The sequence below is a fragment of the Malaclemys terrapin genome, chromosome 12, assembly GCF_027887155.1.
Source record: "Malaclemys terrapin pileata isolate rMalTer1 chromosome 12, rMalTer1.hap1, whole genome shotgun sequence".
NCBI lineage: Eukaryota > Metazoa > Chordata > Testudines > Emydidae > Malaclemys > Malaclemys terrapin.
Genome location: NC_071516.1, coordinates 2,818,415 through 2,834,907, shown reverse-complemented (window position 1 = coordinate 2,834,907; position 16,493 = coordinate 2,818,415). Strand labels below are relative to the sequence as shown.

General features: G+C 50.3%; 1 protein-coding gene across 2 annotated transcripts; it reads left to right on the top strand.

The window, feature by feature from the left end:
* The first annotated feature begins 708 nt into the window (after positions 1-708).
* TBC1D20 (TBC1 domain family member 20) lies at positions 709-15,803 on the top strand. 2 transcript variants are annotated; one of them, XM_054045353.1, is made up of 8 exons: positions 709-809; positions 4,580-4,765; positions 5,980-6,060; positions 7,519-7,705; positions 8,739-8,840; positions 9,940-10,081; positions 10,926-11,110; positions 12,254-15,803. In XM_054045353.1, exons 1-8 carry the CDS (start codon positions 764-766, stop codon positions 12,507-12,509), a joined length of 1,185 nt encoding a protein of 394 aa, XP_053901328.1. In that variant the 5' UTR covers positions 709-763; the 3' UTR covers positions 12,510-15,803. The 2 variants fall into 2 exon arrangements, with proteins under 2 accessions (XP_053901328.1, XP_053901327.1); XM_054045352.1 differs by lacking the exon at positions 709-809 and having other exon boundaries at positions 1,194-4,765.
* Positions 15,804-16,493: the final 690 nt, after the last annotated feature.

The following is a 16,493-nucleotide window of genomic DNA, read 5'->3' as shown; positions in this document are numbered from 1 at the left end:
CCACCATTTCACTTCATCTCTGCACCACTTGCCTACAACTTAATCCAACCCATCATTGCTACTTCCAACCTGTGTGTTCAAATTATCCCTAGACACTTATGGCTGTGACAAATCCTAAAAAGCATCTTCTTCCTTCTCTGGGTAGTCAGTGGCTGGTTTGTACCAGGGTTTGAGTGTTGGGCTGGAGCATGTAATGTAAAAGTGCTAGCTTTGGGTAAAGCTCTTTGTCCGTGTCACTATTCTACCACCCCGTGCAAGCTTTGCGGGTTGTTTCTTTCCCTTGCCAGCAGCGCTGCAGACGGCCGTGCGACCTCTGCACCTTGCGGGTCAGTTCCCGGCCCTTGCCTAGCTGGAGCTGGCCCCTGCGTGCTCTCACCCTGGGTTTATCCTGTACCCCGAGCACGTTCTCCGCGCAGACACGTGGGCAGGGCCCGCCGCCGCTCCGCGGGCACGAGGGACGGGTTTGCAGCGGCTGCCCCAGCCCCGCGCCCTGCACCGACTTGCTCACAGCCACGTGCCGCAGGCGCGCGCTGGGGGGCGGGACCGAGCGCGAGAAGCAGCGCGCGCAGGCCGGACTCTCTCAGGAGGCGGCGTCCGTTAGGCGCACGCGCCGTGGCTTCTACGGCTCCCTTCCGCCCTGGCCCTGGGACGGGCGCCTCACGCGCAAGCGCTCGGCGCGATGACATCGGCGGCCGCGCGCCGCTAGCGCAGGAAGCGGAGCCGGGCCCCGCCCGCCCGGGATGCGCTTCGGCGCCCGGAGACCATGTCCCTGCGCAGGCCGCCGCCGCCGGACGGGATCGCGCCGCACGGTACCGGGGGGCAGGGCCCTGGCCTGGGGGGCGGGGTCTCTGCAAGCCCCGCCCCTCCGGAGCCCCCGCGTCCCAGCTGCCCCCGCAGCCAGGCCGGGCCGGGGCCTCCCTCAGCGCCCCCCCCCCCCCCCCCCCCGCCGGGCCTGGCGCCGCTCGGGGGTCCGGAAGCGCCGGGGCTCGGCCGGGCTCTAAGTCCCGTACGAACGAGCTTTCCGCCCCCCGAGCCCGGCGGCGGCTCGGCGGCTTGTCCCCGTGTCAGGGGGTCTGTAGCGGGCCCGGCCCCCGGCCCTCCCCTGGCGGGTGTGAGCCCCGCCGGGCCCGGACCCTCCCGCGGCGGGCGCCTGCGAACCGAGCCGGCGGCGGCTGGCCTGGCCTGGCCATGGCGCAGCGACAAGCCCGCGGCTTCCCGGCCGGTTCCCTTTGCAGCACCCGAAGGGCGGTGGTAGCCCGGGGGGGAACGGGGCAGTTGTTTACCCCCTTGAGTGCTTCTGGCGGGAGGTGCTTTGTAGCACTGTGCAGGGGGGTCTCGACTGCTGTACCCCAACGGGGCTGCCCAAGGGAGGCGAGTGGAGCAGAACTAGGAGGTCAGGCGCACACCACTGATGACCCAGGCGAAGGGTTTGTTCCCCTCCAAGGGTATTTATAGCCAGTAACTTAGACTGTGTTCAGGTGTGGTTTCAGGACTGCTGCCCTCGTCCATTCATCCCCCGTCCTTCCTGGTGTCTGTTGCCTTTTGGTTGCCTTGAACCAGACTCTTTGGGGCCCTGTGTCTTGTGTTTGTGCCCCACCTACCGCCATAGGGCCCTAAGTGTGCCTCTGAAATACAAATACACCCACTCTCTTCCTATTTGTGACGTTGGCCCCAGTCCTGCAAGTATCGGGGGGTAGCTGTGTTTGTCTGTATCCACAGAAAGAACAAGGAGTCCGGTGGCACCTTAAAAACTAACAGATTTATTTGGGTATAAGCTTTCGTGAGGTAAAAAACCTCACTTCAGATGCAACACAAATGTGCGCACGTCCTGCAAATGTGCCCATGCTTACCTTTAAGCGCGAGTAGTCCCAATGACTACTTAGGGGGAAAGCAAGTCAAATGGGGCAATCTTAGTTTTGTGTCTTGACAAGCAGAATATAATTGTTCTTCCATTGCCTGCGAGATTAACGGGCTCCATGACTGTGGCTTGAACGGAGGGCTAGAAGTTCCATTCCCAGTGCAGCATTGGACCATTCCCTTAGACGTCTTTGAGCCTCAGTTTCCCCAGCTGTAAAATGGGAGAATATTTGCTGCCATCGCAGGAGTGCTGCAATCTTTACAAAGTGTTACCTCAGCGTTAAATATTATCAATGCTGTGCCAATGCTTTCTGTTTCCGCATGCCATTGGAATTGTAGAGTTCTCTCAGCATAATTACTGAAATCAGACACTGGTACATGTGCCCATCTCTATATAGCCCTTTAGCATCCTAGGGGATCATCTGCACCTTTGTTTTATTTATTTCTTTAGCTGTCTATTTGTACAATTGTGTAAAAGAGCACCTGTCACAGGCTTTGAGCTCCATCGTTAGTCCTGGACAGAAACAAAATCCAGCTGGGCCTTATTTTATGGAGGACCTGGAATTACTTGTCTAGCAAAACCTACCTCATCCCTTTGGCTGCACGTTTCTCTCAGACAAGGTGGTGGTGATTGATACTTGCTAGGGACTTGAGTAGAAATTGTCGGTGGATCAAAAACATGTTTGAAAACATGCATTCTTTCCACCCCCACGCAACAGTTCTCAATTTTCACGCGTTCAACTTTAAAAATAATGTAATGTGGGGGAGGCCAGGGCAGCATATATTTTCTTTCCTGGGTGTTGCTTCCTACATTCTTTGAGTGTTCTCTTTTATAAGCTTTCTCTCCTCCTTCCTGATTCATTCACTATGTGTCAGTCCAGTGTTTGTGTTGACTTTAAAGCTTGACTTCAGTAGGCAGTAGCTGAGTAGAAAGGAGGTAACTTCTGTTCACACACTAACACCTTGGTGTGCAGCAGGGAGGAGAAAGGAAATACAGGGAGAGTAGAATTACTGGATAAGGTTTTGATAACTTTCTCTGTTTACTGGCATCAGGTGACTTGTTACTTAAGAGGGAGTTGCAGACTTATCAAAAACTAAGCAGACCTACATGTTGATTGAAAAACAAGCTATACAAAAGGAGTTTTGAAAGGGATGCTGTTTAGATGGGTACCATCCACCACTTGAGCTACTGACTTGTTTGGAGGTGTTTGAAAAGCCTGTCATCCTGTCCATTTCTCTCATTCAGACACTTCAGAACACAATGCTATAAACTGAGCACTCAGGAGCAACTCTCTAATAGCAGACAAGGGTGGAAGAGCAGTAGGGAGGAAACACTTCTGATATCAAATGTTCAAAGGGTTGCTGTAAACGACAGTGAGGGAAAGCATGGTGGGAAAACCAACCGTTTTCTCCATTAGGCCAGTTTTAGTCCATCCCTGTCCATCTGCCCCCCCCAAAAATCCCATCCAGACTGACTTAGTGCCAGTTTAATGCCGTTCAGATCAAAGGGGTGATATAATGGATGGTGAGAGTGGGGTTTCGACTGGAAGCCACACAAACATGAGCTTGTTGGGAAAGCTTTTGAAGGCAGGCTAGATGTACTCTCTCATTTTACGCACTGGAGCCATGGCTCTCAAACAAAACCTTCACACGTACTGAAGGATTTTGCTGCCAAAGGATATGGAAATCAGCTGATTCTCAGCTGCCTTTCTTTCCCCACATAGCATGGTGCTGGCAAGTCCCCCACTGCAAATATGGCCACGCTGGAATCTGCTCGAAGGAAATATTTCTGGATCCTGTCGAATGCCTTTAACCTGTTAATAAGCAGTTCCCTACATGCATTGTGTGTGTCATTCTTTTCCCCACCTAATGTCCCTGAAAATCAAATGTCCTATAAAGGCATCATGGTATATTTGCTTGACAGTACTTAGCCCTGACATCACTTTACAAATATTCATTGGCAAATCCTTGCAACACTCCAGAAGGGTGGGTAGGTATGATCTGTATGGAAATGGAGTATAATTCTAATGTAAATGCTCCTGTGCACATATGGCAGCGTTGGGGAAATGTTCAGTTACGTGATGTTTCTAGGTACTGATTTGGGGTAAGCTCAGCTCAACAATACTAGAGTCTAGCTGCCAGCCAGTACCAATGCAGAGTACCAGTCTTATGAAACACTTGACACCTCAGCTGGAAGCTGAGCCATCCCAGCAGGGGAAGGCAAACAGTTGCAAAATGGCTTTGAATAGTAACTACTGGGTCAGGTGCAGTGGCAGTTCTGTTGACATTAGAATTGAAGGACAAGGGATACTGTAGAACATTAGTGATTGCGTCTCTGACACCTCAGAATTCATATGTCATCTGAAGAACAGTAGCCTGTATTCCAGTGAGATCTCACAGGGCGTGAAGGAATTGCAGAGCTGGTAGCAGGGTAGTGGAGTTGGCACTTTAAGTGGTGAAAGTGCCGTTGTTATGCGTGGCCTTTGGTGAAGATTCTTGGTATCCAGTGATGATAGGTCATATATAATCTGCCCTTGCAGGGGAAGCAGAGTGAATAATCTCCTAGGCGCCTCCCATCTCTAGCCGGGGTGACCCAACATGTTTTTTCGATCACTTTTTTTACATGGTCTTTGCATCTGTGAGCTAATCCAGTCTGTGCCTTCGTTTTGCATGCTGGACGATAGCTGTAATCCTGAAACTTTATTTTTTGTTCCTCTTGCAGAGTATAATTCTAAGAAGAAAAGGAAAGTAGCGGAGATTTATCAGGCCCTGAACAGCGATCCCATTGATGTGGCTGCACTCAGACGAATGGCGATCAGTGAAGGGGGTCTCCTGACAGATGAGATTCGTTGCAAAGTATGGCCAAAGCTTCTCAACGTGAAGACGGATGATCTGCCTCCTGCTCCAGGTACAGAGAAGCCCTTTCTTTGCTGCTTTGGGAAAAATTCTAGTGATCTTTGTACATACGTAGGGCTTGAATTGGGCTGTTTTTAACTTGCGTTTTCTTCATGTAAATTGAGATGCCTTTTCCATTGCGCTTGCTTGAGAATCATACTTGTGGCGCGGAACGATTCCGTGGTTTCACCTGCGTTACATATTTAATGATATGAATAGCAGATCCAGGAATGACCTGAATTTTTTATTTTTCCATTGCACTGTAAGAGTCCTTTTACTGTTGGGCCACATTGATTGAAGTAAGCGTGTTTGGAACACAGCTGTTGCGGTCTGGTGTAATTTGCTTGCAAAATGCACGTTAACTAGTAGCAAAAAGCTGCTATGTTGCAAACGTATCTAGTTTAATTACCTTTATCGTGAATGGGAGCTTGGCTTTATTGAATACTAAATGGACCTTCCTGTCCTAGGCATGGGTGAATCAGTGGCCAAATTACTGTAAATTGAAGCTTGTACATAGAATAAGTCACATCCGAGGCAGGGAAAATTTGCTTGATTCGCAGACCTGGAGGAGTTCCATATGCAGTAGTTTTTACTTGCGCAGCCCCCAGAGTGTAAGATGGGTTTTTGTGAGCAGAAGTATCTGTTCAAAGGGGTGCATACTTGGTTGTCCTGGAGTAGCTAGGGTTGTATTAAAAATGCAGAGCTGCAGGAGACTAATGTTCAGCTCCATACAGCTGTGTGCGTGGCTTATGGCACGGTAATGATTTCTTCCACTTACGTGTTTTAAATATCTTAGCTACCCATCCTTAATTTCACTCAATTTCTATTTATTAAACTGTGCGGTGTTGCCTCTACCCCTGTGTAATGTCTTAAAGCTATATTCTGCCTTACTCCAGTGGTATGGTGATGGGGCAAAGATTTATGACAAAGGAAAGATGATGATGTAAGGATCTTAAAATGATGTTTGTACCAAAGAAATTCGTGCCCTGTTTTCTGGCACTGGAATGTCATAAATTGGTATTGACAGTGCCAGAATGTATAGCAGTACTGGGCTCATGTGTAACAAGTGAAAATGGGGATCTAAAATTGGGGACTTGATCAGTTTGGGGCCTAAATTTCATGCCCTTGACTTGTGCAGGGTCCTTCTCTGAACCAGCTCCCTCTATTGCACTCTGTATGCTACTCAGTGCCCCGGGTGGGTTTGTAATGCTCTTCTTTCTCCATCAGGAAAGGAGCTGCGGGAGGACAATGAAGACTACCAGCAGGTGTTACTGGATGTGAGGCGATCCCTGCGCCGCTTCCCACCTGGTGAGATGGTCTTCCTGTTTATAGCAGGGAAGCTCCATGTGCACCAGGAGCTCCCTGTCCCCACACCTCCATGTGATGCATCTCACTTCAGGGGCCACAGTAGATCTGCAGGAGCAGCACTCCAGGGGCCCATAGAAATGGAGTCTTCTGGAAAGGCCTTTCCGACCTGTTTGCAGCAACACCCATTTCAGATATGGTTGCAGGCTTGCACTGCAGCTGTTTTTCAGCAGGTTCTTTCCACACTAAATTCTCGCCCTTAACTTGCTGACTCATTCTGCCAGCCCATCTGGTACAGTTCAAACTCGCCCTTTATCTAGAGAGGCCTGACTCAGATATAGCCATCCCTGGCCGTTCTGCTGCTGTTCATAGGATGCGACAGACTCGTGTACGGCGTTTGAGGGGTTTACCATTTTCCTACATGTGTCTTGGGCTGAAACATGTCTGGGTTTGGAGCCTGAGTTCACGAATGATTTACATGGATTTGGGTTTTTTTAATGATTGCTAAAGCGTTTTCCTTCCAGTGACTGTCATGCACCAACCTAGAACAACTCTCAATGTTTAATAACAAAACCTTGCCTTTGCTTAGTTCATATGGTTGGTTGGTGCTTGGTGCTATTTCTAGACCCTTTTACACTAGCAGTTACCTGACTTTGCAGAGCAGCTGTTTGTTGCTCCTGGGCAGAAACTGCTTTTCACTGCTTGCTTTTTTTCCTTTGTATAAACAGTCAGTATATCCAGATCCTCAGTGTGTTGTGGATACCATGCAGATCCCTGTGGCTCGAGGTTCTGCTAACACCATATTGCTTTTGAATGGCCATATTCTGACAATGCTTAGAATTCATAATAGACCCAAAAAAGATCTTTGTGTTGTCAGAACCTTGCTTGGGATTTTGTGAAGCTTGTTCTGCCGGGGGGCACTGTATCTACTTAAACGGGTCCTGGCAAAAGGTGGATACGGTTTTCTCTACACATGGCGTTCTGTTCCAAAGATGCTTTCTGTCAGTGGGCAGAAGAACCCTGTCTAGAGATGGGCAGTGCAGTGGTTTCTGTGAGTTTTACAAACTCAGCACAGTTTCCATGAAAGGGGGTTAGTTTAATTAGGATATCTGGAATATTCAAAATAATTAAAATCCTCAGCACTTACAGGCATGGAGTGGAATTTAGCCTTCAAGATGTTTCACAAATACTAGTAAATCCTCCTCAGCCTTGCAAAGTGAATATTAATAGCCAGGACTTGCTGGTTTCTAGTCCCATGCTCAGACCACGGCACCATGCCCCACGCTCAGATAGGGTTGGTTGACAGTTGTCAAGACATTGAGATTGTGGCCATCTCTGCATGGCACAGCTGATTCGACTGCTCCTGGGATTCTGTGGGTTGACTGACACAGTACGTGGCAGGTATCTTGTCAGGTCTCTGACTCAGCCTTGTACTAGGCCCATCTGCTGCTGTCCCCACAGGGATGCCAGATGAGCAGAGGGAAGGGCTCCAGGAAGAACTGATCGACAGCATCCTGCAGGTTTTACAGCGCAACCCCCAGCTGCACTACTACCAGGGCTACCATGACATTGTGGTCACTTTTCTGCTGGTCGTGGGGGAGAGACTGGCGACTGCTCTTGTGGAAAAGCTTTCGACCCACCACCTCAGGTACTTCAGCTGGGCATGCGTGGCGCGTCTCCTGCAGAGTGGGGTGACGAGGAGCTTCCTGCCTGCCTTCCCTGTCAGAAGCCGCATGTTGTGGAGAAGCCTTTCCTGCCATTCACATAGGGAAGAGTCTGGAAATGCAGGGAAAACAAAGAAGTGCCTAGAGCCTGAAAAGCAAAGCGTGAATAGACTGGCTGCTTTTAGCCGACAGTGCTAACAAGGCCTGGGGTGCTGTGAAACTGCAGTGGTAATGACATGAATTGCACATGCCGAGGGGAAAGCTGAACTGAGGGCTGGTTGTTCTAATGTCATCGTGGAATGCACTGCCTCTGTAAATGAAAAACCCACTTCATAGCCCCTCCTGTGACCGCCTGTTCCATTGTCACTTCCATGGCTGCCCCCAGAGTGGCCTAACACAATGGCTCACTTTTCATACGGTGCAATAGGCTGTCTTGGACTTGCTTAGGGGTGAGCATGGCCAGGTACCGTGGGAGAATCTGAGTCTGAGTGAGTTGTGTAAGTCAGGCTCTGGCCAATAGGACTGGTTTTGAAGGGAGTCTTCTCCAGTCCCCCAGTGGGGAGCTGTTGGCTACAACCCTTGGCACTGGGAAGGCATTAGGCTTGTGCTAATGTTATTTTCCTAACTCTGGGCCTATCTGCACTCAGGCATGCACAGACGTAGCAAAAGGTGTGAATAAAATCAGTGCTGTAATTTTGGTGCAAGGTTGTGTGTAGACCAGCGGTTAGTTCTTACTGCTAGCGGTAGGTGGCTGTTGCAGGGAAGAGGGTGTGCTAGGGCAGACTCCCTGGCTCTTTTCTGACTCCTTGTTGTGAGGCTGGATCTCAGGAAGGGGTGGGATGCAACAGGGTCAGAACTCCCTGAGATGCAGTTGTAGGGACACCCGCACCCCCGGGGTCAATTAGGTTGCAAGTGTGTCTTAACTTCTGACTTGCTCTGTGTGTTGTGCACCCGCAGTGGTGAATGGGACCAGAATGACACTGTTACCTGATGGAGCTTATATTTGTCTTGTGACAGGGATTTTATGGACCCAACAATGGACAACACCAAGCACATTTTAAATTACCTGATGCCCATTATAGACCAGGTGAACCCTGAACTCCATGACTTCATGCAAAGGTACATCAAGATTCACCAAACCTTTCCCTTTCTCACGGGGTTCATCGGCAGCTCCCAGCCAAGCCCAGCTGTTCTCGTGGTGTTATTCCAAGGCACTGTGTGGCTCAACTGGGTCAGGACCTGCACAGCACAGCGGTGCTTTCCTCAGAATGGAGCTGCGGCCCCACCGCTGATAAATGAGGAAACCCTTGTGGCCCTTGGTTTTCCCGCAGCCCCTTGCTTTTGAAGCCATTACACTGTGTCTTGAGGGCTGGGTCATACTGTAACATCACCACCCTGGCCCCTTATCATCTGTGCTTGCATGACAAAATGATGAGCAGCTGGTGTGGGACACAGTTCTAATTAGTCAGTTCTGATTGCCTCATTTGTATAGTTCTGTGGGCGCTGAGACATCTCCTTTGGGGGCCTTCTGCAGTTTATCATTGGCCCTGAGGATAATTGGGGCACCTTTCAAAAATGGCGGTGGGTTGAAATCAAGGGAAAGGGGGGGACCTATCCAGAGAAAAGCAGAGGTGGGAAACTTCTGTTCAGAGTCCCTTGCCCACTAGACCCATGGCTGCGCTGTTCATTGTGCTAGCAATATCTCTAGTGATGTTGGCGGCAGACTCCCAGGGGCTGGTAACTCTTCAGAGTGGGGAGCCCTGCTGGCAGGTTTGTAACGCATACCGTGCAGTTTGCTATACATGAGAGCAGCACACATCACTCTCTTTAAAACCCTCCTGAAGAGAGACTCCAGGGTCAAACTCCCGACCTTTGTGATGGAACTGTGTCCTCTCTGAATGAACCGCTTCCAGGCGGTGGTGATCTGGGAACTGAGGGAATCCTCGGCTACAGGTGACATTCCAAGATGCACCTGAGTGTATGTGATGCAGTCACTGTGCATTTCCATGTCTGTCGGGGGGAGAGAGGCAGTTATAGTAATGGGCTGGGCCCTAACCTCTCATCACTGATGGCCAATGGCCCGTCCCTTACCAGAAATGGAGGAACCCCTGGCATTAAGGGATCACCAGAAGGTACTTTTATCCACACTGGAGAGGTGTGGCCGAGGAGATTCTGGTAGCAGGTGAGCTGTCTAATTGGATGTTTTCTATTTGCACAGTGCTGAAGTGGGGACCATCTTTGCACTCAGTTGGTTGATCACCTGGTTTGGGCATGTCCTGGCTGACTTCCGACATGTGGTGCGATTGTATGACTTCTTCCTGGCATGTCACCCGCTGATGCCCATTTACTTTGCTGCTGTGGTCGGTATCAGCTGTTGTGATTTTGTAAATGAATGAAACCAGTGTGTACCATTAACAGTTACCCAGATGGGGCTAGTGAATTCAGCATTGGCTTCTAACCCTGTTTCATCTAGAGTGTCAGGTGTACCTAAAGCCCTTTCCGAGGGAATGGGGTTTAGTGACTTCAGCGTGTTTTTAGTGAAGAACATCACATGTCCCTCTTTGCCCACTGCCCCGATCTCTGAACCCTGGGAGTGGAATCCCAGCTGTATTCGCCTTCCTGCTATTCCCATACAGGGCAGTTGGCATGTCTGCACTGTGTGGCTAAGAGGGAGGCAGGACATACAACAAGCTTAAACCTGTTGTTTCATACTACAGCAGTGCATGAATGTGTTGGGCAGACCCTGGGTGCAATACTGACTGGAATTCTTTTCCTTGGCATTGTCACTGCAATTTGAGATGGAGACTTACCAAGGCATTATTTACAGTAAGGGCTTGGTTGCAAGCAGGTTTCTGATTTGTGTCCATGTGCCATTTATCTGAGCGCCACCTAAACAAATGTCGTTTCCAAAGCCGTTTCACCCCAGGGTGCCTTGTTCAGATGCTGACTGAGCCTGGCTCAGGAGTCTTGGACTGCTCCCACAGCCACAGCACCTCCGGCAGGAGCTTTTCCTGGCTTCAGAGCAGCTGGGGGAACTTACTACGTCTCCTATGCACCTCCAGGCGGGATCCTGGAATTCATTAAGAATCAGTGTGTGGGGGGGTCCCTTTTCATGGCAGGCCCTAGAGGTGGCAGTCGTGAATGAAAACAGAAAGGGCACCATCCTACCCCAGAGCACTGAGCTGCTCTTCCTTCCCTTTGCAGATAGTGCTATATCGGGAGCAGGAGGTTCTGGACTGCGAATGCGACATGGCCTCTGTCCACCATCTCTTGTCCCAGATCCCACAGGACCTTCCCTACGAGACCCTGATTAGCAGAGCTGGGGATCTCTTCGTCCAGTTTCCTCCGTCGGAGCTTGCCAGGAAGGCAGCACAGCAGCGTGTTGAGAGGTGAGTTTTCGCTGTGCGACTCCCAACACGCAGCATTAGCGCAGCTCAGGAGGGAAGCCCAGTGTCCATCTCAGAAAGTGCTCGCAGGAATGGAGTATGACTAGGATCAGAGCGTGTGCTTTAAATCCTCGTGCTTCTGACCTGGGCAGGCAGAATGTTCCATTTCACCTGGTCACAGCTCTTTAAAAGAAAGCCAAGCCAAGCCATACAGGTTGGCTCATTCCAACAGGCTCTGCCTTTCCCTCTTCTGCACAAACTCCCTGACAGCTTCCTCGCTCCCTTGGCACTCCCTATGCTGCCCCCTCTCTGCTGGATCCATTCCTTCTGTGGGCTGGGATTCATTGTCTTGGGGTCCAAAAGCCCAAGCTCCTCTCTGCCATTTGGTCCCCACACAAATCTAAACCCCGTAGCACTTGGTCGGGATAACAGAGCGTTGTTTGAATGTGGTATTAAGATGATACTCTCACTTTGTTGGATGAACTGTTCTTGGGGCTGGTGGCTACAACACCAGCAGAACAGTACTTAAGGGCTGACTAACATAAGAACGGCATTACTGGGTCAGACCAAAGGTCCATCTAGCCCAGTATCCTGTATGGTGGGCAATGCCAGGTGTCCTAGAGGGAATGAACAGAACAGGTACTCGCCTGTTGCCCATTCCCAGCTTCTTGCAAACAGAGGCTAGGGACACCATCCCTGCCCAGCCTGGCTTAGAGCCATTGAGGGACCTATCCTCCAGGAACTATTTTAAAGTGTTAGCAATGCTCTGTTAATGCCTAATCAAACCAGCAAAGCTGAAAGGGCCTCACACTCCAGAGTGCTGCTTTTCCATGACAAACGTCTCTTTCAGGTTTTGTTTGGAACACCGGTTTCCATCCTTTGCAGTCACTTGCCCTCTGGCTTTGTCCCCGTGGCATTGGCAGTAACGTGTGGAGCAGTGCTTTTTACCAACATTTCTCTTTGCACTTCAGTTAGTTGCTTTGGGGACAGGGTAGGGCCGCGGTCCCCTGCTCCTGCATCGCTCTCGTTCAGCCAGCAGAGTGGAGTGTGCTGAGGAATGCTCATCCTGCTTGGAGCCAAGAGTGTCTGGGTGCAGAAGGACCCATTCAGCTCCTTTTCTCTTTATTTCTGTCCCTTCGCTTGCAGGACCGCTGCTTCCACCTTTAAAGACTTTGAGTTGGCTTCAGCCCAGCAGAGACCAGACACTGTGCTGCGGCAACGCTTCAGGGACCGGCTCCGAGTGGAGGAACGGACAAAATCCATCTTGACAAAACCAAGGACCAACCGCTTTGTCAAGCTGGCAGTGATGGGGCTGACGGTGGCACTGGGGGCAGCTGCTCTTGCCGTGGTGAAGAGTGCACTAGAATGGGCACCCAAGTTCGAACTGCAGATTTTCCCCTGATGGAGGGAGAATGGTGCCCTGCCACTTTAAAGATCACGTCCTGCCATGGCAGGAGAGGACGGTGTTTCCTTTATTGAAAGGACTTGTCTAAACATGACTGGTGTAGAGAATTTTCTAGTCCTGCTGCCCTCCTTAACACGACTTGCCTTTGTCTCCGAGGCGGAGGGGGACTGGCCCAGCAGCAGTGCTCACCATGTGAGGATGCTCACCTTGTTCTCGCCTCCCTGAGCAGCAAGGAAACTCCTCCTCTCTTACTCTGAGGAATTAGAAGCGAACACTTCCTGAGCTGACAATGCCTGGAACAGCCTGGCAGGTCAGGTTTCATACACAGTGGCTGGACACCTGCAGGGCTCTGTGTGTGTCGGTCTCTTGAAGCACTCTGACGTTCTCTCCCCAGAGTGTAATGGGAGAGGAAATGACTAAATATTTTCAGGTAGATGAGCGGTCGCATCTGCACGAGGAATCAGTCTGGGAACTGAGTGGGTTGTAGGGGAGGTTAGACTCCTGACGAATGGTGTAAGTAGCTTTCTGGTTCCCATAGCATCCCTTTCTGCCCTCCCCCAGAGCACTCCGCTTTCTGCAGAGTCCTGGACTTACCAACACTCGGATCGTTTTCTTGCTCTGCAGGCAATGTTTTAGTAGAGCAGAGCCCTCTTCACAAATTCCTCTCATGGGAATAGACCCCCTAGACTAACATTAGGGTTCAAGGGTGTCACCACTGTATAACTGCATGAGTTAAGTTAGTGTCCTAATCTCCCCAGTCTGGTATGTTTACAGGCGGGAACATCTATGGGCTTTTTCTGGTCTGCTGGAGAGAGGTCAGCTCTCAGCCTGCCACACCAACTTGACTGGTGGTAAGCGTAGTTGGTTCTTTCAGTTCAGCAAGATAAGGCAGGGCTGAGTGTGAATTATTTGCCCCAGGTGTGAACAGTTACTTGCCAGACCACACCAGCTCCTGTTACTACACCTAGAGAAGCCATTTCAATTGCTAACTTTTAAACACAGCCTTTAAAATTAAAAAAATGCTTTCCACCATGCAAAATAGCTTACGGCAGGACAGAAGCCATTGCCCCTGGAAGCCCCTTTAAAATGTCTCGGTAAATAACTGTTCAGACTTTCACGTCAACCCTTAAAATGCTGCAAGTCAGTGACTTTTCCCGAAATTGACCCCAGGTGCCTAGAGCCCAGCCGCTCACCAGATCTGCTGCGAGCTTCTCCTCCTCCCAGCCCCAAAACCTCCAAGCACCTAGTACTGTCCGACTTAAACTGAGCCAATAGACACTACACATCTCTACCTCCTCCTCCACTGCTGCTAACCCCTCCCACAAGTGCCCTTACCCTGCCCCACTGCTTCCCAGGTGACTGACTGTCCCCTGCTGCATCCCACCCAATGCCATCTGTCCCCGTTTCCAGCAGTTACACACCTGGAAATTAGGTGTTGGTTGAAGAGTTAAGGAAATCTGAATATACTAGAAGCTTTGTGCCCTGCAGTAATCTAGAGCCTTTTATTCACTCTTAATACAGTCAATTTTATATCTGAGTTACTCTGACTGTGCTCTCAGTCCCGAAGGCACCATGCCATTCAGAACTGCAGCGTAAGGAAGTAATAGTGCCTAGATAACAGCAGTGCGCACCTTATACAAGCATAACTTTATCGGATGGGAGCAGGGCTCTGAGCAAACAAATTGCCCTTTGCTTCTGCAGTGGCTGATGTCTGTGGTATGTTTTGATTCAAGAAACAAAAACAAAAAAGCAAGGAGGAAATTTGCACCATTCCCCTTTCTGTTGTTGGCCCCTCTTTGAGGGCACCTTGCTTTCTAGTGACATCTGGCTAGTCACTGATCAAGCACTCACTCCTCCCCTTGGCCAGCATGTCTTGTAACATGCTGCATGTGTAAAAGGTATTGTCAATTTCTGGCTGCAGGGGAGTGGGCTGCCCAACCAATGGGAAGTTGTTGGTGGCATCCTCTGCGTTGCAATAAATGGAGTTGGGGGTATGGGAAGAGCTGTTAAATGAAGCACTTTATTTAAAAAAAAACAAAAAAACCACTTCTAGAAGAGGAGGGCGCTCTCCCCGGGGGTTATTTTCTCACATGGTTTACCTTCCTTGCCTAAATACAAACCCAGGACCCTGGTTCCATCCGGGGCACCTTGGATGCTTGCAGTTGATCTCATTGAGACAGAAGATACCTTCCTATATAGCTCCCAAGAGAGATGAGCCTTTCTGCAGTGTTTGACCCTTGTTTAACTTGGTGTGGTTTGTGGTAGGCCCAGGCAGGGAATTAAGAAGAGAGGGAGTGTGTGGGAGGATTTTTCCAAAGCACTGAGGTGAGTTGAAAGTACAAGTCCCATTCAGTGGGGTTTATGCTCCTAATTCAGGGGCTTCTGCAAATCCTGCCTGACCTGTACAATTAAAATACAGTGGTAGGGTTTGGCCTTTTCTGTTGTGTAAAGGCAGTTGGAAAGGAGTTCCCTCCCCCATCTGAAAATCTTTCTGCTGTTTTTTTAACATTAGAAATTCAGATCTTGTCTCACCTGCTTTGCTTGTCAGATGCTGGGCAACTAGAGAGCTGGTAGGATTGATATCACAGGTATCAAGGAGCAAATACTGAGCAGTTGAGAGTCGGCTTTTAACATTGTTTTTCCTGTTAACACCTCTAGCTCCAACACCAGATGCAGTTGGCAGGAAAGATCTTTGTTAAAGGTCGAAACCCTCTGTCCATGCTTCAGTTACAGGCTATGAGTGCCTGTTCCAGCTCTCTGGTCCTCCTCCACCACACACAGGGAAGAGGAGACTTGATGTTACTGACTCCTGAGGGAAAGACACAAACATCTCTGCCGCCTAGTGAAGCGACAAGGTGCCATTGCAGGGACCTGTTGTGGCGCTGAGTGTTGTGTGCACTGTGTGATTTCCCCTTGCGTGTACAGATCAAAACGCCACAGCTTGGGGATCCAGTCAGACACCTCCCACACCTAAGTATGAACCCCTGCCTTACACGCTCGGAGCGGTTTCCAGCCCATTCCCGCCTGGAGGGGTTACTGAGCCTTTAGTACCCTTCCGTGGCTGAGGGTCCCTGGAGACTGATAGCTGGTGCGCTTGGCCTGCACTCTGGCTCTCCAGGAACGTAACTGTTTCATTCTCTTTTCACACCTTCATGGAGGAGGCCAGGATGGCCCCTGCAAAAAGACACTGTTCTCTTCAGGTGGTTTACTCTGTATAAAGACTTGTATACACGTGTAAATGCTGTTTTGTACAGAACTGTGTAAAATAAACAGCAATACCCGGTTACCACATACCTCCCCCCCGTGTGAGTGCGCCTCGGGGCTAGCAGGTCTCCTGGCTGCCCAGGCACGTGGCTTGCAGCTTGGGCCGTGCAAAATTGGCTTTTCTGTCTCCCCCGAGCCTGGAGCTGGTCGTGCTGTGCAGTGAGTGAGTCACCCTGTGGTTCTGTTTCCAGCTCTGCCACTGACTCAGATGTGTCGCTGCTCAAGGGGCTTCATTGTTTCTAGTTCCCTCTTTGCCACAGGTTCACTTCTGAACTGAGGAAGGTGAAAGGACGAGAGAATGGGCGGGCGAGCAGGGAGAGGCTGCAATGCACTTAGTGCCATGGTCAGAGATGCTGGTCATGTTGCCCATGTCACTCTTAGCCACCTCGAAAGGAGGCTGTGTGGCACCCATCCAGTCGTCTCCCATTGACCCCAGCCTGGCAGCACCATCTACAGCTGGGTTTGAGTTCATTAGCAGCCCTGCTCTGTTGAGCCCTGCAGACACTGCTGGTGTGCCTCTCCCCAGCTCCATGACGTGTTTCAGGCAGGCGGTTTGCTAGAGTGGGCTGGTGCTATTTTTAGCATGCTGTGACTTCCTCTCAAGAAGTAATTTTCATAATCACGTTTAAAGTTTGTTGTAGGAATGTTAAACTGGACGTATCACTTCATCCGCTGGTGAAACGCAGCCCACCCCTGCACAACAGCAGCTAGTTACCA